This window comes from Tiliqua scincoides, chromosome 4, assembly GCF_035046505.1.
Source record: "Tiliqua scincoides isolate rTilSci1 chromosome 4, rTilSci1.hap2, whole genome shotgun sequence".
NCBI lineage: Eukaryota > Metazoa > Chordata > Lepidosauria > Squamata > Scincidae > Tiliqua > Tiliqua scincoides.
In genome coordinates, this window is record NC_089824.1 from 108,308,355 (window position 1) to 108,333,761 (window position 25,407).

Genomic DNA, 25,407 nt, shown 5'->3' on the forward strand with positions numbered 1-25,407 from the left:
ATAGGGATAAATAAAACACATAAACAAATGTTGCGCATCATTGCAAAAGGAAATATGGCAAGCAAAACTATTTTATGGGGGAAATGATGTCAGTTTGAGGAAGGGTCTGCTTTAGACAGCGTCAAATGGAACATCAAATCTGAGGGCATGGGATGGCCCAGCTGAGTGAATCTAACATTCACTGGCAATATGAGCATGTCTAGCTTAGCAACTGTTGTCAGGAGGGCTAGAACTCTCCATTAGTCTTATTGGATGAGATGCTGCTATCAGTTCATTGTGACACACACTCGGCCACAGTGCTACAAGTTGGAACTTTCAGTCACTAGGCACTAAGCAAGAAGATTTAATGCCTCTCCTTAGCAGTCCCAAGACCATGCCATAATGAATTTTCTATCTGTGCCAGGGACTGCATCATTAGTAATAAGAAATGGAACTAAAAAGCAATGCGATATATCAACCATTGGTAAAATAGCTGCACATGTCCCTGATCTCGTGGTGTATGGTGATTTCTCTCAGGACGTGCCTTTCATTGAAAGCTTTGATGGTGTTCTGCTCTTTGTAGACATTTCAGGTAGGTAAAAGAAGCTCAGCACACAGTGAATACTATTGGGGAACAGTGAGCATGTAAATAAAATTCAAGGGCATGTCACTACTTTACAGAGATGGGAGAATCCAGTGTGGTTTGACTCAAGTTGAGTTGCAAGTCTCCACCCCCTGTGACTTGACTTCAAATTGAATTATAATGGGAGCACTTTGTGAGTCCCTGAGTCGCCCTTTCGCAACTCTGAAGGACTTGAGTCGAGTTGCCCCTTTAAAAACCCAGCTGTGATTAAAAAAAACAGGGATGCTGCTGGTGTGTGTGTGTTGGAGTTCACTGTCAACACTCCCCTGCTGCCCCATCTCATCTGTAAACAAGGCGGGAGGAGGTGGGATGGACTGCGTGAGAACGGTGACAGAAGCGGCAAGAGGAAGGAGGGTCACGTGCATCAGCTGTGACGCTTGCCAGAATGACCCAATCCTTTGCAGTGCTACTCAGAAGTAGTCCCATTTCAGCCAGTCATTCAATGAGGCTCTCTCCTCCCAAGTCACAACGTAGCCAAAAAGAGCCCATCATGCAGTGGAAAGCAGGATTGCTACAAACCCTCCCCCCCTTCCCTGCCTCCTCCCCCTCCCTAGGCATCACCAACCAATTGTAAGGCAAGAACCCCTTTGGGCTCCTCCTCCTGCCCTACCACAGCCAAAGAAAATCTCAGATGCCCATTCTTTGTCCAGTGATCATTGGTTCCTTCCCTCCTATCAGAGCTGGGCAAAAGAGCTCACTCCCACCTCCCCCACTCCTGCTCAGATGCAAAAGCAAGCATAAACCCTTCCCTGCCTCCCAGCTGGAACTTCACTGCTGCTTGCCCAGTCTAAATAATGGCTTCACAAGGTTTTTCACGCCGCAAAAACTGTAAGCAAGCACATCCAGACACAGACAGACTCAAGTCAGCATGCATGGGGACAAGTGCAAGTCAAGGGGCCCTTGACTAAGTGTTTTGCCAAGTCTTCCACATGTGACTCAAGTGTCCACAAGTCAGCAAAAAGTGCACATCTTCACAACTCTGAGTCAAGTCACCTGACTTGGGTTCCCATCCCTGCTACTTTAATATATTTTTTTAAATAAAAAAGTAAATGAATCTACAGATCTATGAACTTGTGAATAAAGGCTCTGTGAGTGCCTTCCTATTCACCCCAAAGGAGAAAAAAAAAAGTATTTTCAATTGTTTGATATGAACATTCAAAGAACCCAGTTATGTTACAACTTCTCCTTCTCAAGGGCTGCAATCCTATACATGCTGACCTGGGTGTAAACTCTATTGAATCAAGTAGGAGTTAATGCATAGGATTGTTTTGTAAGCCAAGCAAATGCTTCCTTAGGAAAGGAAGGTGACATAGCAGGTGGCAAAGTGCAAGCTCTGTGACCTCCAGCAGGAGATGACACTCTGCACATCATGTACTGCTGAGGAGAGGTAACTGTGGCCTCTTTTGCATTCTCACGTAAAATTCTTTAGGCATGGGCAAGAAGGAGTCAGGAAGGCAGGGCATTTTATTAAACCTAGAATAAAAATTGGCTTCTCCACTTTCTCAAAGTTTGCAAAACTGAAAATTCTACATGGAATTTGGTCTATAGTAAAAACATTTATGGGACTTTTTTCATTCACTGACAAATTAAAAAACAAGCTTGCAGCCTTCATAGTTGTAGGAATGTATCTGAAAATGCATAGGTTGCAAAAGTTCCCCGTGCTCAAGTGATTAAGTTTCCACAGGGAGACCTGTCACCCCCTCATCGTCCACTGATCAAGTCTGTCCACCTGACCAAGGCTGAAGGAAGGGGCCCAGTTAAGATTCCTCACCACTAGAGAAGTCAATACAAAAAGGAGAATCTTGCATCCCTCTAAACCAGGGGTGCTCAATAGGTGGATCGCGATCTACCAGTAGATCGCGAGGCAAAATGAGTAGATCGTGGAGTGCCGACCCCCCCCTTCAGGTGCCTCTGGGAGGAAACGCTGGGAGTAAGGCCCATTGTACTCAATGGGCCTTACTCCCAGGTAAGTGTGGCTAGGATTGCAGCCTCACAGCCTAATCCTAGGCATGTCTACTCAGGAGTAAGTCCTGTTATACTCAGTGGGGCTCAAGGTACACCAACATACATTGTACACATAAATGTTATATGTTATGATGGCGCGAACATTGTAAAAAAAACTCTGGTAGATCTCCGGGCCTTGCTGGGTTTCAAAGTAGCTCTCGAGCCAAGAAAGTGTGAGCACCCCTGCTCTAAACCATTCCAGATGGCTGGAATGAGGTAGTGTGTTTTGTACAGCACTTGCAGAGTTAACTATATTGCTGTTATGCCCCTCCAAACCTAGGAGACAAACAAGAAAACTGCAGCTAAGTATGTGAATCTAACTGAAGGAAATCTGTGTAGCTTGAATCAGGATTTTATTTCACTTGCCTCTGATTTAATGATTTTAATGATTATGTCAAATTGCAAGTCTGTGCTTTAAGCCATTTCTGCCCAATGTTGCATATATACAACAGAGATCAAATATGTACACCTGTGGGCTGGACAGAAATTTAATATTTGAACCCTGCCTAGTTCCCCTTTTTAAAAAATCTCTTTCCCTTTTAATAACCATTTCTATTTTGGAAAACTTTCCATCTTGTTTCAATCAGACCAGGGCAAAGAGCTATTGTCCCTTGCTCTCTTAAGGAAGGCTTGTGACCAATGCTACAAGGAATTGTATGTGTATATAAGTGCAGAGAAGCTGGTAGTGGCCAGGACTGTTGACTTTCCAACTGCTTCCTTGCAGAGGGAATCTTAGTAATTGGGTTCCCCTCACATGGGAGGAAGGGTGTGGGAGGGCTTCCTCCTTTGGTGTTTTTACCTTCCTGGTGGCAGCAACTACCCTTTCTGGGGTTGTCTGTGTCAGGTTTATGTGACTGTGGGCGCAATCCTAACTCCTTATGTCAGTGCTTTCCAGCACTGACATAAGGGCAATGCAGCTCTGAGGTAAGGGAACAAACATTCCTTTACTTTGAGAAGGCCTCTGTGAGAGACACCCAACTGCAGGATGCTGCACATGTCCCATTGGGACTAGCACTATGCTAGTGCTGGAGAGCACTGACAATAAGGGGTTAGGATTGCACCCTGTAAAACATTACTTACTTCAGAAGGTGTGTGGAGAGATTAGCTGCATGGGTTGTCTTTTGTATAGCAATCTCTAAACAAAACCATTCTTTAAAAGCTGTGGTAGAGTGCATGAGGGCCCTGATGTTATTCTGGAGGAATGCACAGGGGCCTAAATAATCATCAGGACATTTAGCATTTGTGTAGCACTTTTAAGTGTTCAAAGTGAATTATCTTCTTGTCATCCTGACAATAATTGCAATAATCCTGGAATAAGCATGGCTGTTGATTACTGTGAATAGGCCTATAGCTTTGCCTACCTAGCGACCAACAGGTGATTTGAAGTTTGGCAGAAAGAGCTTGATGGCCCTTAATGTCCTGGAATGTCTCTTTTGTCTTCAGGATGTCCCACACATCAGAGGTGAGAGTAGAAATAGAGTGACAGGTGGAAGTAGCTTGACTTCAGACACACAGCTAGACAGAGAACAGGGAGTATTTTGCTGGAGTCTGTTAGAACTGGGCAGGTGTTTCAGAAGTCTTGATGGAGGATTAACAGTTGCCATGCACCTGCTGAAGGAGTCTCTTTGCCGCCACTATGCTTCACAGCAATCAAGAACCTGCATGTTTTAAACTGACGAATTAACTGCACTATCAATAAAACCTTTTGACCAAAAAGTTGTGAACAAAACAAGAATGAGGCCTGAGGTGATAACAAGAATAAGGCTAATTATTCACACAGGCATCTGCCATGTTCGTGGAATGTGGGCTTTCTACATACATTTCTTGTAAATTGCAGTGGGGAAATTTCTTTGCCATTTTTGGTCTACCCATTTTGTGGTAATCAATTTCTCCATTTAGATGCCGAGCCAAATTAGAGCAGCAGGCAAATAGCAGGTCAGATGTGCTTCTGGCTGACACATTATCCTGTAACAAATTCAGCATATGTAAAGACTTTCGTAAGTTCTGACCAAAAGTGGTGATAAAATGCCGAGTTGTCCTTGTTGTTGTAAGCTCCAGCTGCCGTCTACAGTCCCAAGTGGTCTTTTATTGACAGCAAGTGTTTATGCATATTAAAGGTTTCACGGCACTGACGGAAAAGTTTAGCATGAACCCAAACTTGGACCATGGTGCTGACCAGCTAACACAGACTCTCAACCACTATGTAGGTGACATTGTGGAGGGTGAGTATGACAGCATGTCTGCACCTCCTTGTGAGTGGGCTAGGCTGGCACATGCTGGCCTCTTCATGCTGGATCTGGACCAGGATGGGGTGAGTTTGCACCAGTTCGGGCAGACTGTGGGGGGTGGGAGAGGGTAGTAGGAGAGTGGAATGGAGGTGGGAAGGGAACATTTTTGGGTGGGGAGAGGGCAGACTGGGAGGCGGATAATGTCCAGGAGGGAGGTGGGATCAGCTGTAGCACCTTAGGCTACATCCTAATCCCCACTCCTGGCTCGATCAGTCTTGCATAGGCCACTCAGATTTGCATGAGCAATTTTGATGGTACAGATCTAAGCAGCACCGTAGGGGTGGCTGGCACACGACATGGGGTAAGAGGAAAAATATTTCCTTACCCCGAGTTGCGCTCCAGCTGGCACCTGCCTCACTCTGGATACAGCGCAGGCCGCCTGGCCTGCCTGTTTCAGCGCAAGTTAAGATTGGGCTGTGAGTATAATAAGTAGCAGCCCCCCCCAACACATTAATAATCCTGCCTCACAAAAATGTAGGGCACATCCTCTCCACATGAACCTACACATAGTACCAGATAGCCTTCCCTTCTCAAAGCAATTAGTTTGCTTCAGGCAGACATAGCAGATGGTAGCTGCTCCTTCAGTTTTGTTCCCGAGTTGGAAAATTGTACTACAATACTTTCTTTCTACCCCCTTAACAGAACCCCAGGATAGAAACAGATAACACTGTGCGATTAGGAGGGCACTGAAGCGGGAGCTTCAAGCCCCTCCCCCAAATTCCACTACTTGCTCTATCAACTTTTCCAAATCTTGCTATGTGAGGCTAAGGCTGCAATCCTAATCACACTTTCCTGAGAGTAAGCCCCATTGAACACAATGGGATTTACTGCTGAGCAGACCTGATTAGGATTGTACCCTCAGTTGATTCTGAGGAAATCACTGACTTTTCCATTCACATATTTCAAATCTCACCCAGACAAGCTTCACTCTTGTGGCATGAAACACCATTCCTTTAAAATTTTAAATACATTTTTTAAAAAACCTGATGCTCTGAGTGCTCTATGCAAGCTTCCTATAATTGTTTATATTTTTAAATATCTGACATTCAAATTTTAGATAAGTTATACTTTTAAATATCTGCCCAACTATTTTCTTAGATGATGAAGTTAAGTTGTATTGGCTGACTCTTGGCACTGAAAACAAGTTCTGGCTTTCAGTAAACCCTGCCAAGGCCTAGCTTAGAATAATCCCTGATTTTAGATGGGGTTCAGGTCCCAGCTCAGCCAGGAATTCACTGAGGAGCAAATGACAGTCTCTTGAATGACAAAGCCCTGTTTTGTTTTGTTTTTTTAAATTGGGAAACACAATGACCCAGTCACACATGGTTGCTGAAGGGTAACTGACAGAAGGATTTGAAGTACTTTGCCATTTAATTTGTTTTCCCCCTGATTCACTGGAATGGCTTCCTCTAACTCTTCTTTTCCTGTGTTTTATCAATAGAAGTCCTGGTTTTTGGAGGTGATATACTGAAATTTGCAGGTATGGATTATGGAGAAAATATAGTAAAAAACACGGCAAGATTCAATTAGGGATATACGTATTCTGGGATATATACTGAGTTTGCAGAAGGATCCTGGTAAATCTCCTCTGACTCCATCAGCCAGGATTAAAATTTAATTAAAATTTAGTTCAGAGCGTTAGCTTAGTTCCACCAATGCTCCAGGAGTCTAGGGGAACTTGATTAGCACAAGTACCAAGTGCTCTATTCTTCATTGCCATGTTGGTTTCTGACACCCAGGTGAGGCCAGTCCCCAGAGGACAAATGAAGGCACCTCTTAATGCCTACCTGGGCCTATCAGAAAGCAATTGCTGAGTTAAGCCACTCCCTTTGTTATAAATTGATACCAGCATTATGATTGATGTAGGACTTGGAATGCACACCTTTTGTTATGTACTTGTTTGACTGGGGAAAGGCATGGTTAAGGGAGATATTCTAGAACCTTATTGTAGCAACATATCTACAGTTGGCAATTTATCAGCTGTGCATCCCTGGAGGGATAGGGACAGATGCCTGCCTCAGGCCAGCTTGAGCTAGTCAGCCATGAGAGGTTGGTTTGGATAAGCAATTCCACCACTTCAGTGTTCTCTGGGTGTTCATTGTTGGCTTCTCTATTTCTTTCTATATTAGATCTGCCCTACTAGTTGTGACCTACTTACATGGTAAAAAGGTCAAACCCAGTACTGTTCAACCAATTAAGGATCTTTAGCTACCCAGAAGAGCAGAACAGGTGGGGGAAAAGAATCTGTTCCTTCTGGCCATTAGTAACAGAACCCCAACATTTTCTAAGCCTCCTTGGCTAATTCTGCCCTGTTAGAAGGTGAGTGCATGGGCTGGGGTACCACCATATTGGACAGCGTGACGTGGGGTGTATGTACATCAGTAGAGCCATGCTTCTCCCAATACACTGGACTACATTTGGCAGCATCTAGCATAACATCTCCTGATGGTTCCATCCCTAAATGTGGAGGCAAAATCACCCTCTCTTAAACAAGGTGGGTTGGGGGCATCAAAAGCTAAGCCCCTCCAGGGAGGACAGAGCTACAATAGCAGCACCAAAAGGCATTGTATTTTCATGGCTGTCCCTCATATATCTGATTAAGGGTGCAATCCTAACCCCTTATGTCAGTGCTTTCCAGCACTGGCATAGCAGTGCCAGTGGGACATGTGCTGCGTCCTGCAGTTGGGTGGCACTCATGGAGGCCTCCTCAAAGTAAGGGAATGTTACTCCTCAGAGTAAGGGAGCTGCATTGCCCTTATGTCAGTGCTGGAAAGGAGTTGTTGGCTTCTCCTTATTTTCCTTAACAGGAAATTATCTTAACAGGTCCACAGCCACAGGAATCACTTTCTTGCCTGGGAGATTTTCCTGGGAGTATTTTATTTTCCTGGGAGTAAGCTCCACTAAACACAATGGGGCTTACTACTGAGTAGACCTGCATAGACTTGCACTGTAAATTGGTTCAAAAACAGAAGTGGAAAGCTTGAATCCAGCTGTGCTTAGCTTCAGTACCTCAGGGTCCAATCCTATCTAACTTTCCAGCCCTGGTGCAACTGCAGTGCAGCTCCTAGGCAAGGGAACAAATGTTCCTTTACCTGGTGGAGGCCTCCATAACTACCCTTCCACCACAGGATGCAGCACAAACCCCATTGGTACAGTTACACCATGGCTGGAAAGTTGGATAGGATTGGGCCCTCAGTCTCCCCAACATGCCAGAAAAAGGCAACTAATCAGTTCTGTCTGTGGTAGAGATGCCTGCAAAAATTGCTGGGCTTGAGCTTGGAAAAGGACTTCAGGTGCTCAGAGAGCTCATTTCATAGAAGAGGCAAATAATAAGAATGCCCCAATTCTTTTCCAGCTGGGATTACAATCTGAGTTGGAACAGAATTTGAGGCTTACCCTTGAACCCAACCGGGGCCCCCAAGCCTCCTCCCCTGTCGCATTTCAGCAAAACTCACTCATCTTGCCAGGTCAATGGCAGAGTTTCTGCCACTAGAAGAAGAGAAGAGGATGGTTTGAATCCTTACTCCTTTTTCTTTTCAGTATACAGCTAGTACCTGTACAGAAGTGTTTCTCAAACTGTGGGTCTGCATCCACTAGGTGGGTCGAGAGCCAATTTCATGTGGGTCCCCATTCATTTCAATATTTTATTTTTAATATATTAGACTTGATGCTCCCATGGTATGTGACTGTAATTGGGGAAATGTTACTTTTAACAAGCTACTATGTATATTCTTTTGACAATGATAGTCAATGGGACTTACACCTGGGTAAGTGTGGGTAGGATTGCAGCCTAGTATTGATAAAAACTTTCCTGCTTGATGATGTCACTTCCAGTCATGACATCACTTCTGGTGGGTCCTGACAGATTCTCATTCTAAAAAGTGGGTCCTGGTGCTAAATGTGTGAGAACCACTGCGTACAGTATATGAGAGAAGGCGGGAGGGGGCTCCTGGTGACTTTTGGGGAATGTAGTTTTCCCAATGGCTGCTGCCATTACCGGATCACCCCCTTCCCTCCTCCTATGGCAAGAAAGTGATTCCTGTGGCTGTGGACCTGTTAAGATTAGTGAGGTTCACTGAAAGAAAAGTAGGTTTGAGGAGAGCTTGGATTTGGCTTCGAAATAGTAACAGCAGCAGCAACAATACTTTGCATTTATATAGCATGTTTTTGAGTGTACAAAGTGTTTCACACAGATCATAATCTTGCTGTAATTTTTACAACAACCCTGCAAGGCAAGTATTATCTGCATAATGCAGCTGAGCTATATTCTACTTTTGGGGTGGGTGGGTTATAAATCCTGGTTTAAACAATAAAACAATTGGATAAAACAATCCAGTGATGATGTGCGGCTAGTTTGCCCATCTCTGGTCTAAAGTCACCAGGTCATGTAAACTATGCTCTGAATACTCATGTGGCCCACTTCAAACCACTGGGCATATGAGCCGCTAAACTGGGACTCTGGATACTTGAAGCTAATAGTATTGGAATGATAAAAGGGATGAGACATTCATGACTATAAATAACCATAAAGGATATAGAGAAGGACAGTACAAAGTGCTTATGAGAGGTCAGGTGTTGTCATACAGACTTCCCTGATCTGATGAGGCAAGCTGTGGGCTTGGTGTTTCATGTGAATCCGATTTTTCTGGCTGATTTCCTAGGGGATGCGTTGCTGGCGCTCTGGAGGGTAGAGCGTTGCCATATACATGACATCATCACTCTGGCACTGAAATGTAGTTTCAGCATCCAGCAGGAGTTTGGTGTTCGTGATACTGAGGTGGGACTAGAGCTCCGAGTGAAGATAGGTACTGTCTCCTTTTCTAGGGCTTGTTTTTTTATGAAAAGTGCAAGGCATAATGTGAGTGTCTGTTACATCCACCATGTGCTGGGACAAACAGACGCACAGAGATGGAAGGTACCAAGGTAAGCTCATTCAAGTGTCCTTAGCTCTAGCCTGGTGTCTGACTCTAGCCAGCAGGCAACCCCTCTCAATTCACAGCCACATGTAGCACTCAACATTGCTCCCCTATCTGTTTGGTTGCTGTTCTTTTCACAAACAGCATCTCCCCTGCCAGCTAGACTAGGAGTCTCCAAACCCCGCCCCAGGGGCCAAATGCAGCCCGCAACAAGTCTCTGTCTGGCCAGCCTCAAGCCTCTGGACTCCTTCAAGCCTCTGGCCTGCTCAACCGAACGTGACCAGAACTGTGCTCCAGTTGCGTCTGGAGGGTGTTCTGAGGGCCAGCGAGGCCATGCGCCTCTCCTCAGAATGCCTTCTAAAGGCTTAAAAACATCACTTCCTGGTTTTCCTGAAAAACCAGAAGTGACTTTTTGGGTCATCTAAAGGCCTTAGGCTTTCTGAGGCTTTCTAATGTATTTATTTAAATTTTATATTTAAAATTTATTTTTCTGGCCCTCAAAACCATGCCAGATAGGGCCCTCTGGCCTAAAAGGATAGAGACCACTGAGCTAGACAATAAAGATTAGTAAGAAGTAAACAGGGAAGGCTCAAGGCTGGTTAACAGTTTTGAGAGAGATGAAACAATGGTTTGATAGTTGCATCGCTGCTTGTAGTATACAAGCTCCCCCCCCCCCCCCCACCATAGATGTCTATTTGCCCAGATATTTGCAAATCTGGGTAAATAGATTTACAGGCTTTTGAAACCTTATGAAAACTCTACTTGAGCAGTGACAGTAATGGAACAAACCCAAAAAATTGTAAAATGCAGTATTTGCATTTAACATTAAAAGCTTTAAGAAGGAAATTTGCAAAGTAAATACATTTCACAAAGCACATTCTATAATTGCTTCTTTGCTTGCACATTGTTATTACATTTTTATTCCACCCTGTCTCCAAGAAGCTTAGCGCTACATGTGTTTCTCCTTATTGTCCTCACAACAACCCTGTGAGGAGATTAGGCTGAGAGGGGATTGCTGTCACGAAGTCACCCCACAAGCATCATGACTGAATGGGTATTTGAATGAATGAGTCTCAACAGTCCTATTCTGAAACAAGCCACTATATTACTCTGACACTCAACTGATGAATTATTATAATTTTGGCATCATAAGGACATGAGTTTCAAAAATCCATTATCCTGAGTGCCAGGGTAGTGTAGTGGTTTGGGAGTTGGACTCAGACCTAGAAGAGCCAGGTTCAAATTTCTGCTCAGTCATGAAGCTTCCTTGGGTCAGTCATTATCTCTCAGCTTCGCCTACCTCACAAGGTTGTTGTGAGATCAAAAGGAGGGAAGGAACTATGTGCGCCATTCTGAGCTCCTTGGAGGAAGGACGGTGTAAGAATAAATAAAAACAGTGAGGTGTGTATACTAGGTCTGTTCTAAAATGCCCTATTTTACTGTCCCATTCACCGGTGGAGAAGTGTGTTTGTGGATAATTTCAAGGATTTGCAAGGGAATGAATGGAAAGTGGATACTGGTGGGTGCACACTTCCTGGTGGCTACTCTGATTTTTCCTAAAGTCTCCTCAGCACAACACTATGATGGTAATAAAAAAAAACAAGGCAGAGGAAATTTTAGAGGATATGGTGTTCCCCCCCCCCATTTCTAGTCAATAGCTCTTTTGTAAGAACACCCAGTTCAGCTCTAGTACGTAGAACCTTGGGAGGGAGCTTGTTTATGATGCATAGATTAGATGCCCTTGAGTAAGGGGCTGTCTGTATAGTGGAAAGAGAGGGAGGGAAAAACATAGTGGCTTTCTTAAAATTGGGACCCTTGGAGGGTGGGGATGAAGTTTTTTTTTTAAAAAAAAATGACAGACCTGGCTGAAACAGAACAGTTATAGGGTATGCTGTGACCTTATATTGGGAAAGAACATTTCCAAAGAGGAGTTGTCAGTGCATCATAATTGCTATGTATAATTTCAAGTTCTACCAAGAATACGTGGATGCTCTTTCAAACCTCAGCTTCCAGATAATATTAATTTATTCATTTCAAATGAATATTGCTGATAAGCAGCTCTATAGACAAAAACTCTATGGGTTTTTTTAAGGTGACAAAGTAACCTCAAAATATTATTATTTCTTACTAGGAGTATCTGCAGGTCACATCTCCAAAGTTGTTGTTGGAGACAATAGACACCATTATTTCCTGGTAATTGGCCGTGCAGTCGATGAAGTCCGGTTGGCCCAAAGCTTAGCGAAAGCAAGTGAAATTATCCTGTCACCCAATTGCTGGGAGCTCTGTGACCGGAATGTAATTGAGGTGGAAAGAATCCAAGATGAACGAGCTGTCAAGGTGAGGGCCTGTCAAGGTGTGCTGTCCTGAAGAGCCCTGTCTGCAGTTACCTTTTTCTCTTTGTGCATGTGACATTTATACTTCTTGGAGATGTAGCAGAATGTGGTTGAGTTCAAGATACAGGAATGCCTCTGAGAGACGTGTGCAAGGGGTAGATTAGCGCATTGCAAGATGTTACCTAGAAGCTGGCTTCTGGTGACAGATGTTGCTCATGCCCTTGTAGGCTATTAGTTCAAGACATATGAAGCTGTCTTGTGCTGTACCTGAGTGAGATACTAAGGTGGTAGGTTGTGACCGTTGCTCACCTATAGCTTCTTCTTAGCCTTAGTTATAGAATCTCAAGTGTGATGCTATAAGCATCCTCTTTTATGTGGGACCTATAGAAGATCTCATTGGAGGGGTTGCAATCCAGTCAGTGGGGTGGATTTAAAATTTTTTGTGGGTTTGGAGATGGAGATGGCAGGGCATTAGGTCTCTGTTTGCATTGTGCTGCACTGTACGGTGAGATGAAACTTACAAGAAATTGGGTTTCTAGCTTGCCTGTGTTTTCTCCAGTGTGCTCACCTATCGCCTCCAAAAGCTCTTACAGGTGTACATTAAAAGGAGAACACATATGATGGACAGCTCTCCATCCCAGGTCTCCAGCAGATTGGGAGAAGGGCCTTTAGATGCAACAGTTGGTATGGGAAAAGTACCCCCCCCCCAACCTCTGAGGATGCTCACCTGACTGCTGAGCCCTCCTTCATCTCTAGCCCCAAAGAATCTGTCTCTTTAAATTACTGCAGTTTTTTTGTCTCTCTGGCCACCAGCAATTCCTTCATCTGTTCCTTCTGACCCACCTTCTGCTCCAAGTTCTCCTTCCCCTCCCAGATCCTCCAAGTCTTCCCTCTTGGGTTGTATCCCCTCTTCCCTTCTGTCCCACGGGCGCCTCTCTCCACTCTACCATTGATTCATTCTTCTCAGCTTTACCCTTGCTTTCCCTTTCCTGATCTACTCTACTATCTCTCATTCTGTCTGTCCTCCCCTTCTGTGTGTTCTCTTCCTCCGTTGTCTTTTCCCATATCCCATATCTCCTTCTTCCATCTCCCACCCCCTCCTCTTTTCTCTCCTGTCCCAACTCAGCTGGTTTTGCGGCCTGCTGCCCCAGCCAGCTCCACTCCGTCCCTAACAGCTGCCCAAGTCAACTGTCTGTGTTCCCTGATGTGGCACCTGGTCATGATGTCACTTCTGGGCAATTTGGAGCTGGCCAGCTGGTCAGAACAGCCCCATACAAAGCATATGGCAGTGCAGGTCAGCAAGGAACCTCACTTGCCCTCATAAATAAAATGAGTTTTCTTTGAGTGCTCTGAACTCTAGCTCACTAAGCTCAGGCCAAAAACAATTTGAACCAGGGGGATTTGCCTGTCACTAGGATTGTTCTTGCGAATCTGGATGATGGATTCTGCAATGGAATGTAACAGCAGCAACAGCAACAATACCAGTATTTATATACTGCCTTTCTTGTCATTGGATTTCTTTCAACTTTAATCCAAGGTGGTTTACATAGGCAAGCTTTCTAAATTCCATGTAGGAATTTTTCCAATTACAAGTTATAATCTTTCATAGAACACCTTCATTCCAGGTGGAATCCTTCACAGTCTGGTATATTTCTGGCTGCTTTCGCCTCCATGCTTTATCTGACGGCACTCCTTCACTCTCACTGAAGGCTGGGGGTCATCCTCCACTCCTCTCACCTGCTGGGATGACTCATCTAGTCAGCAGCAGCAGCTCTTGGATATTTCTGGAAGTCTTGAACTGTGTTCCCAGATGTTCTTTGGGCATCATAGGCGGCAGCTGTACCACTAAGCCAGACTTCCTGCCCAAACTCAATAGGCACTTCTTTGAATGGGAGCAGTCTGGCAGACACTAGCAACCCACTGTCACACAGTGTCAGTGTCAGACATTCCTGTCTCTCCAGTGTTCCTTGTTTAGACCTTAATCATTCATAACTCCTTTAGCTACAGGCAGTGGTGTCACTAGGTTCACGTCACCCAGTCCCGGGAGGCAAGCACCCCTATGAGGAACCTCCTCCAATGCAGTGGGCAGGGCTACACCCCTGGTGGTGGGTGTGGTTATGTACCATCACCTCATGACTGCTGGTTTTCTGGATATATCTTTTTATAGAATAGAGATATTTCAATATGGTTTGTTTCATTGCATTCTGTATGAAATTGTGCATCGATTGATATATAACATGATGGTATTATTCCAAAATACCAAGATTTAAAATTTTTTGGTGAGTAGTGGTGTCACCCCTCCCCTGTGCATATCACCTGGTGTGGCCCACACCCTCCTAGAGAGGCCACTGGCTACTAGTCAGTATCTCCCAAGTTCTATAGGCAATGTTCCCCCCCCCCCAATTCAAATCATTGTCAGGGTAAAATGTGGCTATCCTAAAGGAGCATTTTTAAACAATTGAGCACATTTTGTGTTATGGGAAATGTGTTCAGTGATTAGTATTTGGGAGCTGACTGAAGATGACTCTAAATATATGGAAGTGAAAATGGTGGAATGTCTGTTATTCTGTTTCAGGCTAGATACATTAAGAACACACATGATTTCGACAATGAAGAATTCTTAGACAGATGCATGCAGTACTTGTATCAAAGTCGCTTATATGGCTCTTTGGGTGAGTCCTTTGTCTATGTTGTGATTTCTGGCAAGGAATTATTTCCATGCTTATGGAACGAGGCATGTCCCAACCTATTCATACTGTTTTCCCATGGGATGTAGAATTCTAAGTGCAACTTTGAAACAATTTAGAGAGGAATCCACCTTGAGAATTTGAAGCCCTATTCAACTTTAGAAAGATACAGAAATTTTAACCCTCACTGAATTCCCCATAGTTTGTCTACTCCGTAAATCAAATTGTTTGTTGTCTTTATCATGCCAGTGAGAGTCGGCATGATTCAATTTTTCTTCTGCCAGCTCTCTAGAAAGGGAATAGGAATAAGTAGTCACAAAGTTGTTCTATGCAGAGTAATTCTCAAAGCATTTCATTTTGTTGGTCAAAGGGAAGTGCAAGTCATAAATCACTGTATAACCAGGGCTGGGAGAAGACCTCCTTGTAATTTAGGTGGAATGCCTTACTTGTGATGTGCCAGCCATTGTTCCTCCCACTCCCTGGATTGGAAGAGACAGAGGTGGACAGAGCAGGAGAGGAAAGTGGTGGGCTAGAATGGCTTCTATCTGGTTAGGGGATGTTAACAATGAAATAGGTTACAACCAGCAGGTATAGTATGGTGACAGGAAGAAAGGGAGATTGATATGACAGAATGATGGGGTGCTCTGTGCTGAACCAGTGCCTAAATAAAATTCTGCCGCTTGCGCAGTGCGTGCACTATCCTCAGGTGCATAGCATAAATTATGCATATGGGGGTGGTTCACTCACCTGCAAGTACTTACCCCTCTCATGGCATTCATCCCTGCCATCTCTACCACTTCCTGCCATGGCTGCAAACACTGGCCACACTTCAAAAGCAAACACTGGCTACACTTCAGTCTAGTACTTTATCCATCACATCCTTCTTTCTTCATGGAAAATGCTGTTCTTCTATTTCTAGAAATCTTGAGGTGTGCCTCCGTGTTGCCTCCAGATGAAGAACTTGAGAGGCGCTTGAGAAAATATGTGATGAGGAACATCCTGAGTAAGGTACTTTAGTGAGTGCTTGAATTGCTGTTTGTTCCAATGAATAGACATTGACTCTAGAATGCTGCTGTTGTTCTGTGTGTGCGATTTTAAAATGAGATTCAGTGCATGTGTGTATTTCTTCCCAATGAACTAACTAACCCATCCTTGTTATAGTAGAGTTTGGCACAGTGTTGTGGTTAAGAATGTGAGTTGGAATGTTGCTAGTCTCACCTTAGCTGAGACTGGGTGATCTTGGAGAAATCATAAGATCACAAATTCACTGGGGGATCTTTGCCTCTCCCTGCTGCAACTCCCCATCTGTAATTTGGGGGTAATGATATTGGCCTCCTTTACAAGGTCACACTTAAGGATCACTGGGCTAATGTATGTGCAGAGCTTTGAGCACTTAGGCAAAGTACATATGGGCTGTTTTAGTATTGTTTTATTTAAAATTGTATTGATATTTTGTAAGCCGCCTTGAGTGTGGTAGAAAGGCATGCTATAAATTCTTTAAATTAAATAAATGGAAGTATTTAATACTGTATGAACTTTCAGCCCAATCCTAACTAAGGGCCAAATCCTATCCAGTTTTCTAGCACTGGTGCAGCCGTGGCAAGGCATGCGCTGCATCCTGCAGTAGGGGGACAAGTCATGGAAACCTCCTCCAGGTAAGGGAATGTTTGTTCCTTTTCCTCATGGCTGCACTGCAGCTGCTCTGGCATTGGAAAGTTAGATAGGATTGGGCCTTAAATTCCTGTGCAGCAATGCAGCAGCATTGGCATAGGCTTCATTGCATTTTGCAGGGGAATTTCGGCTACTGGAGGTTCTCCTTGGGGTAAGGGGCATTTCTCCCCAAGTTCAAGTTGATCTATGCAGGTGGAACAGGCCCAGCAAGGGGATAGGATATGGTATGCACTGGCACCTCTGATCCCATCCCCTCCCCTCCCAGACCCGATCTGGCCACCCCATCCTATTGCCACTCTCCCCCCACCCTGTTCCACTCTCTACCCACCCCCTACCCTGCCCCTGCAGCAGAGTTACCTGGCCCGGTGGCACATGCATGGAAAGGCTTTGACCTTCCCGTCACTGCGCTGCTTCCTGTGCTATCACAAAGCACTTTTACAGTGCTTTTGCTATAGCTCCTCCAGTAGAACACGTTCCACAAGAACACTATATTTCTTATATCTCTACTATTGCGTAGGATTGAACTGTTCTTAAAGAACACTATATTTTCTAAGGTTAAGCTGGGTCTTGAGATCTGAAGGCTTACTAAATTACTTTTCTTTTTCCTTAATCTTAGGTGTGTGAAGGTGGTTTATGAATACTCACTGGCATGAGATATCCTTTGAACATGTGCAGAATGCTTATCTTTTATATGCCTTCACACTTTCCACAGATGAGCTCTGCCAATAAAAAATAGGTTCTAGGAGTAAGTCATTGTTCAAAAGGGATGAGATCATGGTCCTTTGCCCTCCTTCAGGCAAACTTGAAAAGGACACTGCATCTTTTTAAAGGAGCTTCTATGCCAGAGGTTCCCAACATTTTTTCACTTGCGTGTGCCCTGGCAGCCCATTTTCATAAATTGTTCCCCTCACATTAGCAAAATTTTTGTAATTAATATAGTTGCTGTTATGTCAAATTTATGTTTTTAACTACTGATCCATATCTGATAATCCACAAACTGATGACCAAAAACTATCAGTTGGTGGGACTTTTGCAGACAGCTAGCTAGTAGTGCTTTCTTGCCAACCCCACAATGTATTCAAATACAAACCTGCCTTTTTCTCCCATTATTCAGTTCTTTTTCAAGTACCCCTAAAGGTCCTGGCAAGTACCCCTGGGGGTACACGTACCCTAGGTTGGGAACCACTGTTGTATGCTCCAAGAGTAGCTGTATATTGGCTTAGGATAAACTAGTTGAATATAAAAGCTTCATGGAGAAGTGAAAAATGCTGCACTGCTTTCCAGATTGATGACAACCAGCCCCTGGAATATTTATCAGAGCTTCGCCCTGTTACTGTCGTGTTTGTGAACTTGCAGTTTGATGAAAGTGCCAACACCCTCCACCTGTGTAAGGCCATCCAAGATGCCAACACTAAGATCACAGGACTTATACACCCCCTCAGTGGCAAGATTAACAAAGTCTTCATGTTTGACAAAGTGAGTCTCCAGCTGGGATGTCTCTTCCTGCTCAGGCTGAAATTGGCAGGGGCGTATCAGCAAAGCATGGCATAAGTCAGAGTGGTCCTCAGGACCACAGACAGCTCTTTCTGGGAATGAAATTAAGATAAAGCTGGGTGCAATGACAAGCTGATGAATGGAGCCTAGAGTGTTGTATGGAACTTGGTGTGTTCTAGCAAGTTGTTTCAAGTAGTCCTTTGGGGAAAGGGTGCCTCAGACTCTGCTTCCTGAGAGGAAAGTTGCTTGAGCTTAAAAGATCCTATTCTGAATCCATACTGGAAAATCCTCTGCAGTAGGTGATGTTGCCACAAATGCTGTGGGCAACAAACATACATACTTGTATATGTGCCTTCACAACATGCATGTCTAGGGACTTTTGACTGTTGGCAATGGTACATACACCCAGCAGGTTGGCAGAAAGAAGGGACTTTGAGCCTAAACTGGTACAAAACAATCATGGCCAATTTATTGACAGAATTAGTTACAATAAGCAGGGAATGAGGAAGGATGGCATAAAAAAAAATCATACCAGCCAATCATTGTAAATGACCAGGGAACTGGTGAATTAGAACATGAAAAAAGAAATATTAGGGGCAGCTTGGCCCTAAATATAGAAAAGAACTTCCCAAGTTTTTATTCAAAATTTAAAAAGTAATGAAAAGAAGGAAACTGGATGGAGTGATTTATGTCATTCTTAAGGGAAGAAAGTGCGAAGGCCAAAAAAATAGAGCAGGGGCCTGGTTTTGATTAGAAATTTGAATGCTGATTTTGTAGGGCTGGCAGAGGAGGATGGGCCCTGCCTCCTTGTGAGCAGAGCAGCAGCGGAGTGGGGCAGCACAGGAAGCAACTGGTCCCAAACAAAACCACAGACACAGGCTTGTCGAGTAGAGAAGCATGTATTGGTAAAAGGAGCAGGCAGAAGAGTAGTCAGTCAAACGGTCCAGAAGTCAGGGATACAGCAAGGCACAGTCACAATAAGCAGTCCGAGTCAGAAAACAACCCAGCAGCACTTCACCTAGAACATCCACCACAGCAACCCACACTTGGTGCCTGCACCAGGCTCCTTATATACCAGAGCCAGCCAATCAGAACAGGGCAACCTCATCATCTTGCATTGCACCACTCCTCAATAGACTACGTGACTCACATCACATACCCTGAGTCACATGGCTCCCACCTTACACAGGTGCATTTGATTACATCAGCAGTGCTGCAGTTACCTTTGTTTACATTCTTACACCAGACCTAGACATCAAGGCCTCCCTGCCGCATAATTTCATGGCCTGAGAGGTGTCAAGGCCTGACAGATTTTAATCAAACTCCCAAAGGCGAAGTCATAAGAACATAACCCCATTGGATCAGACCAAAGGCCCATCTAGTCCAGCTTCCTGTATCACACAGTGACCCACCAGATGCCTCAGGGATCATACAAGACAAGAGATCTACATCCTGGTTCCACTCCCTTGCACCTGACATTCTGAGGTAGCCTAGTTCTAAAATCGGGAGGTTGCACATACCCATCATGGATTGTAACTTGTGATGGACATTTCCTCCAGAAAATCCTAAGCTTATCTCTAGCAGGTTCCTTAGGCAAGCTACTAACCTCTGCCTGAGCTTCCCTCCCTGCCCCCCCCCCCAACACAGCCCATGTGGGTAATAATAATAAGGATCCACCTTTCAGGGTTTCTGTAATCCTTCCTACAGAGAAAATTTATTTGAAATGCTTTGAACATACTGTCTAAATAAATCATTTCTTATGTTAGGATGCCCAAATAATGACATCTTATGCTGTTACTTTGGCAGTTTTCAGGACACCCTGTTTGCTGTCAAGTATAATTATGCATACACCAAAAACAGTGCATGCACCTGGCTGGCTTTCTGACCACATCTTCCCCCACCCCACTGAAGCCCCAAACTGCTGTGGGGAAAAATTTAAAGCAATTTCTTAACTTAGCATGGTGGTGGTACTGCTAAGGAGAAAATAATTGGAATAACTTCTTTGGGGTGTGTTACTGTTTTTCAGTGTTACTCAGGAATGTAGATTGTGGCCAAGGAGTGTAGTGCTATACGGCTCAGGTCCAGGGTATTTGAGGGACCGCCTCCTTCCATACAATCCAACCCGTCCTCTCAAATCATCAGAGGGGGCCCTTCTAACTGTGCCACCACCAGCAGAGGTGAGGGGGATGGCGGCAAGAAAGAGGGCCTTCTCGGTGGTGGCTCCCCGTCTGTGGAATTCCCTCCCCCTGGAATTGAGGACAGGTCCCTCTTTAGAGTCTTTTCGGCGGGGTCTTAAGGCTTTTTTATTCAGAGAAGCCTTTTTATGCTGACACTGGGGGGTATGGCGCTTTTTAAAGAACGTATTTTATTCAGGATCCAAGTTTTGTTGTGTTTTATTGTTTTTAAATGTCATTCATAAATGTCATATATAATGTTTTAGTATTGTTTTATTTGTAAGCCCTCTTGAGTGCCCTTTGTGGGACAGAAAGGTGGGATATAAATAAATAAGCGAGCAAGCAAGCCAACAGACAATTGATGTAGCAAAACCAAAAAAATCCATGGGAATATAAATTACCTGTCAGCTTTAAGACCAGTTGAAGATAGTACCAAAATCCCCTTTATCATCAATTTCCAATTATCATCCGTTGTGATGATCCAATTAACACCCAAGTTCCCCTTTATGAAATGAACATTCTTCTTGTGAAAATTACTTTGAAACAATCCTCTCTCATGTTTTTTTATTCTGTTCCCCATCCCCAGGGCTGCACTGTACTTTGCATCTTTGGTCTCCCTGGAGATAAGCAACCTGATGAAAGCACACACGCTCTTGACAGTGCCTTTAAAATCCACCACTTCTGTTCTACAGCACTCATGAAATTGAAGTAAGTGACCACATGGTGATGTCACTTGTGTTGGTTTCCCACAGCCAGGCCTACAACATCAGAACTATCATAGTCCCATTCTGATAACAAAAGCTGTGTGTCTCTCATTGCGTGTTGTATGATTTAAAAAAAAATAGCAACTGAGACTTGAGTACGAGAAGCAGAGAAAGTACTAGATTGAGCCTATTAAACAGGCTCAGTATCACATTGCTAGATGTCTGTTGTGTCCCACTGGACACATGGATTGGCTGTACTAAAGGATCTCAACTGGAGCATTGGATCCTGGTCCAAATTCACTTGCACATTAGGTTTTGAGCAATTGTAACCCATCACAGCAGTGTTCCTCTGGGACTGTTATGTCACTGTAGACTACTGTTGGATGCATACACACCACCAAGGGTAGTGAAGTGACCCAAGCCTATAACTACCTGGACTACAAAACAAATGTTCTTAACTGTATTATGGATCAGACATTCTTTTACTGAGAAATTGTTTTAAAGCTCACCAGGTAAAAGAACAATTCTGCACATGTGCAAAATATGCTTTAAAACTTATTACTTGTTTAAAAAAAAAATTTTTTTTTACCAAATCCAGCTCACTGTCATTGTTCAGAAACCCCCTCCCTCCCTGGGTGTTTGAAAAACTTTCCTCACCCCCTTCCCCACCTCAGTGCTAAATGCAGATTTGGGGCTGTTCCTACTAAGGGGCAGAGGGACTTTCCCCCTGAAGTTCAGAAAGAAAGTTGCATTTAAAAGGATACGTTTTATGATAGTTGCTTTACTCAGACAGTAAGTGCATCTAATTTGCATCTAAAATGGGGCTTTGATGAGTGGCGATTTTGGCCTTATGGCCACCTAAAAATATCAAGAAACTAGAAGTTAGAGGAAGACTAGCAAAGCTTATTTAACAGGCTTCTGTAGAAGCTGTAAATCATTTAGATTAGCAAGCTTTCCAGAGTCTTGTCAGAGTCTTGTCAGACATGCTCCTTGTCCCTAAGGTTTCAGCACTTCCCTGTTCTTCTAACCTACATTTTCCTAGAGAAGTGGTCTTTAACCTTTTTCACACCATGACTCCAATAAATAAAGTATGAAACTGGAGACCCACTGTTGATCCCACCCCTATTGCTGCCCACTCCCCACCCTGTCCCACCCTCCTAGCACTGTTCACTGTAACCAAATATTCTTATTAGAGAGAACAGGAAGTTGCCATTGAAGCCTGGCACTAGTGAAAGCTTATTTTAACACGATTGCTAAGAACCTGTGCAGGATTGGGACATAATCTCCCAGTACCTGAAGGGGTGTACCAGATACCTCTCCCTTTACCTGGTGGTGCTCTAGTCCAGTGGTCTTCAACCTTTTTCATTCCTGTAAATTGCCATGTTCCCACAACTGAAACTTCGCGACTTCATTGGGGTTCCAACCCCAAGGCTGAAGAACACTGCCCTAGAACCTTAAACTTGCCCTTTGTGGTTTTCATGGGTTTGAATGATTAGTATCTGTGAGTTGGCCAAAGAAAAATTTCACATATTGCTACAACAATAAGATGAGATGCAGCCAATGTTATGACTTGATTTATAACTCTTGACAAAACTGAGTTTTTAAAAAGCATTTTCCAATTATTCTTGTTAGGTCTGGTTTCAGGGACCCCTTTGACAAACTGACATCCAACAGCCCCCTGATCCCCTTTTTGTGTGGGCCCAGAGGATTGCTTCCTTGTCACAACCCCATGAAGACTATGGGCACGAAGTTGGTGTCAGGGAGCAGCAGTAAACCTTTCTGTCCCCAGCCAGTCTGGGAAGGATTGCAGCTCCTAGTAAACAACTTGCTCTAGCAAGGGCCAGAGAGGGAAATAGGGTTTTAAATACTTTGGGAGTGATTCAAGCAGAGCCACTGCCTGAAGTGGTGCAGTTCTGCACTGGGGCAGCAGGCAAATCTCCCACTGCTGCAGCCAGCATCTGGCAGCCTGGGAGGGCAATGTGGTGAGTGAAGTGTGGGCTTGCTCACCCACCCCGGGACTGTTTGGCCTGAAGTGGGCCTCCCAGAAGTGGTTGGTGGTGACGTTATGTCACTGGCAACTATTTTCAGGTGCCATGGTTTGCACACAGCACCAGAAGTGCCTGGCTCACCACTGCTGCAGTTGCTGCAGCTGCCTGGCGGGTGGGGGGCCCTGCATGAGCGCCCCACATTGGGCCCCACTGGTTCTGAGGCTGACCCTGCAGGTAGTGATAATGCTAGTAACCTCATAGTTGGAATTCCGCTTTGGCCTACTAACCTTGTATTCCAGGATTGTCTCCATTGGTGTTACCAGTGGACCAGTTTTCTGCGGAGTAGTTGGCCATCGTTTGAGACATGAATACACAGGTACAGTTATCACAGACCACTTGTACCTTCCCCCTGTTCAAGGCCACCTTTTGGCTTTTTGGTGTAGCGGGTAAGAGATTAATTCCGACCTTCTTCCTACAGGGTCCAGAAGACATCTTCTCCTTATTCAGCCCATCTGGGCCTGTGCATTTGTTAAACTCTCAACACAGCAGCCTTCAACTTTCCCTTCATGCTTCTGCCTCAGCAAGCTACTCCATGACTGGGTGCTTGGCTTGCAGAAGCACTACTGCATCCCTCAGTGGGCTCTGTTCTCTGGGTCTAAATGAGTTGCTTCTATGAATACCCCATCATCTCACCTCCTGCTGTGGAGCTAAGGACTTCTCTCTCACCTTCTCTTGCTATTGCTGACCAGCATTCCCTCTAGGAGGTCCATGCTGGTGCGCAGACCTCCTTGGCAGCTGTGCAGCATTGTGACTCACTGCAACACTGCCTCCAGACATTTGGCACTGATGTCATCACCGAACGCCCAGCTTGCCAAACCCAGTGGCTGTGCCACCACGCATCTTAGAGGGAACACTGCTGCTGGCACCCTTTGCCTGTAGCTTTGTCTTTCCCTTCCTCCCTGTGCCAGCAGAACTTTTTGCCACTTGCCCACTGCTACTCCTGAGCTGCAGAAGCTTGGGAGCCTTTCTACCTGCTGCTCCTCAGAAGTGCTGCCCGAGATAGTTGCTCAGTTGGCAGCCCAGCCATGAGCTTTGTCCTGTTTGCATGTGTGTGTGTGTTAGTGACTAGATGAGGAAGGAAATGTGTGTCACTGAGATCACAAGCTTGCATTCAAACTCTTTCTCACTCTTCACACAGTCATTGGCCAGAAAGTGAATCTTGCTGCTCGGATGATGATGTATTATCCAGGGGTAGTGACGTGTGATTCAGTCACCTACTTCACGTGCAAGCTGCCCCAACATTTTTTTGAAGAGCTCCCATATATTGAAATGAAAGGTGTTATGAACCCTGGGAAGGTCTATCAATTTCTTGGTGTCAGCGAGAAAACGTAAGTGCCACCTTCATCTGCAACTGGGCAGAGACAGGGATTTGGGAAGACTCCTGCTTCTCTGGCTGACAAAAGTCCTGGTCTGGGCTGTTCTTGAATGCCATTTGGGTTCTGAGAACTTGAGTTCCAACAGACTTCCTTCCTCCTCTTCAGTGAGTCCAACTCTCAAGAAAGGAGGCAAAAGTTCTTGCTGCAAAGAAAGTTCTGTTGGGTACTGTCTCCCAGATGCTTGCAAAATATGCCTGTCCCTCTCCTGCTCTGCCTCAGCAGCTGCAGTGACTGGTAACACCAAGGAAATGATGAGTCCTCACTGTTTCTTCTCTCTAGTACAGAACAGCAAATTGAAGTATGTGTCCAGTTAGTTGTACTATTGGCCCAAGGCATGAGGACCAAACTACATGCAGCGTGAAATGTGTCAGTTGTGGTTATGGCTTAAGTTTAATTTGAGAGTAGCAACTAATTGGGACCACAATTGGGATTGGGATCGCAGAGCAGAGGTAGAGGATTGTTGCTTCTTTACTGCTGTGTTGTTTTCCCACTGAAAATTGGCCTTCTCAAGTGGCCGTTTAAACTTGACAATGCCATCATAGCAGATGGTACTCTTGAGGCTTAAATAGGTGCTTTTTAGAGGCAACGTTTTTCATCAGGGAAAACAGCATGGGGTAACTCATTGATATATGCCCTCTATCACTTTCCTGGTGGTCCTGATCCAAATTGCAGCCTTGAATGGTTGCCATTATTGTTTAAACCACTGGTTCCCAACCTGTGGTGCATGAACCACTGGTAGTCCGTGAGACCCTGAGAAGTGGTCTGCGAGGTCTCAGGAATCACTGAGACCTACTAAATCACTGAATCACTGAAACCTACTACTGAAACTTACTACTATCACTGAATCACTGAATCACTGAGACCTACTGAATCACGGAATCACTGAAACCTGCTACTACTCACTGATGTGTATGCAACTCTGATGCAAGACAATCCTCTGATGGTCTGATGCACGCCTATATGTATTCAAATTTTGCTGAGTTCAAGTAAGTGCGCATTGATTGCAGCCTTCAAATCATGTGCAGTTTGGCCCATAGATTAGTGGGTGGCCCATAGATTGGTGAAGTAGATTGTCTATTTTTTTCCCTGG

General features: G+C 44.6%; 1 protein-coding gene across 1 annotated transcript in view; it reads left to right on the top strand.

Moving 5' to 3' along the window:
• Positions 1–381: 381 nt before the first annotated feature.
• ADCY10 (adenylate cyclase 10) overlaps positions 382–25,407 on the top strand; it is a 78,963-nt gene continuing 53,937 nt past the window's right edge. The window contains exons 1-11 of the mRNA XM_066624527.1: positions 382–571; positions 4,744–4,848; positions 6,356–6,394; positions 9,576–9,719; positions 11,962–12,167; positions 14,739–14,835; positions 15,770–15,858; positions 17,806–17,997; positions 20,776–20,897; positions 23,181–23,257; positions 24,080–24,269. Coding sequence (XP_066480624.1) covers positions 382–571; positions 4,744–4,848; positions 6,356–6,394; positions 9,576–9,719; positions 11,962–12,167; positions 14,739–14,835; positions 15,770–15,858; positions 17,806–17,997; positions 20,776–20,897; positions 23,181–23,257; positions 24,080–24,269 — 1,451 coding nt within the window. The remainder of the gene's footprint in view (positions 572–4,743; positions 4,849–6,355; positions 6,395–9,575; positions 9,720–11,961; positions 12,168–14,738; positions 14,836–15,769; positions 15,859–17,805; positions 17,998–20,775; positions 20,898–23,180; positions 23,258–24,079; positions 24,270–25,407) is intronic.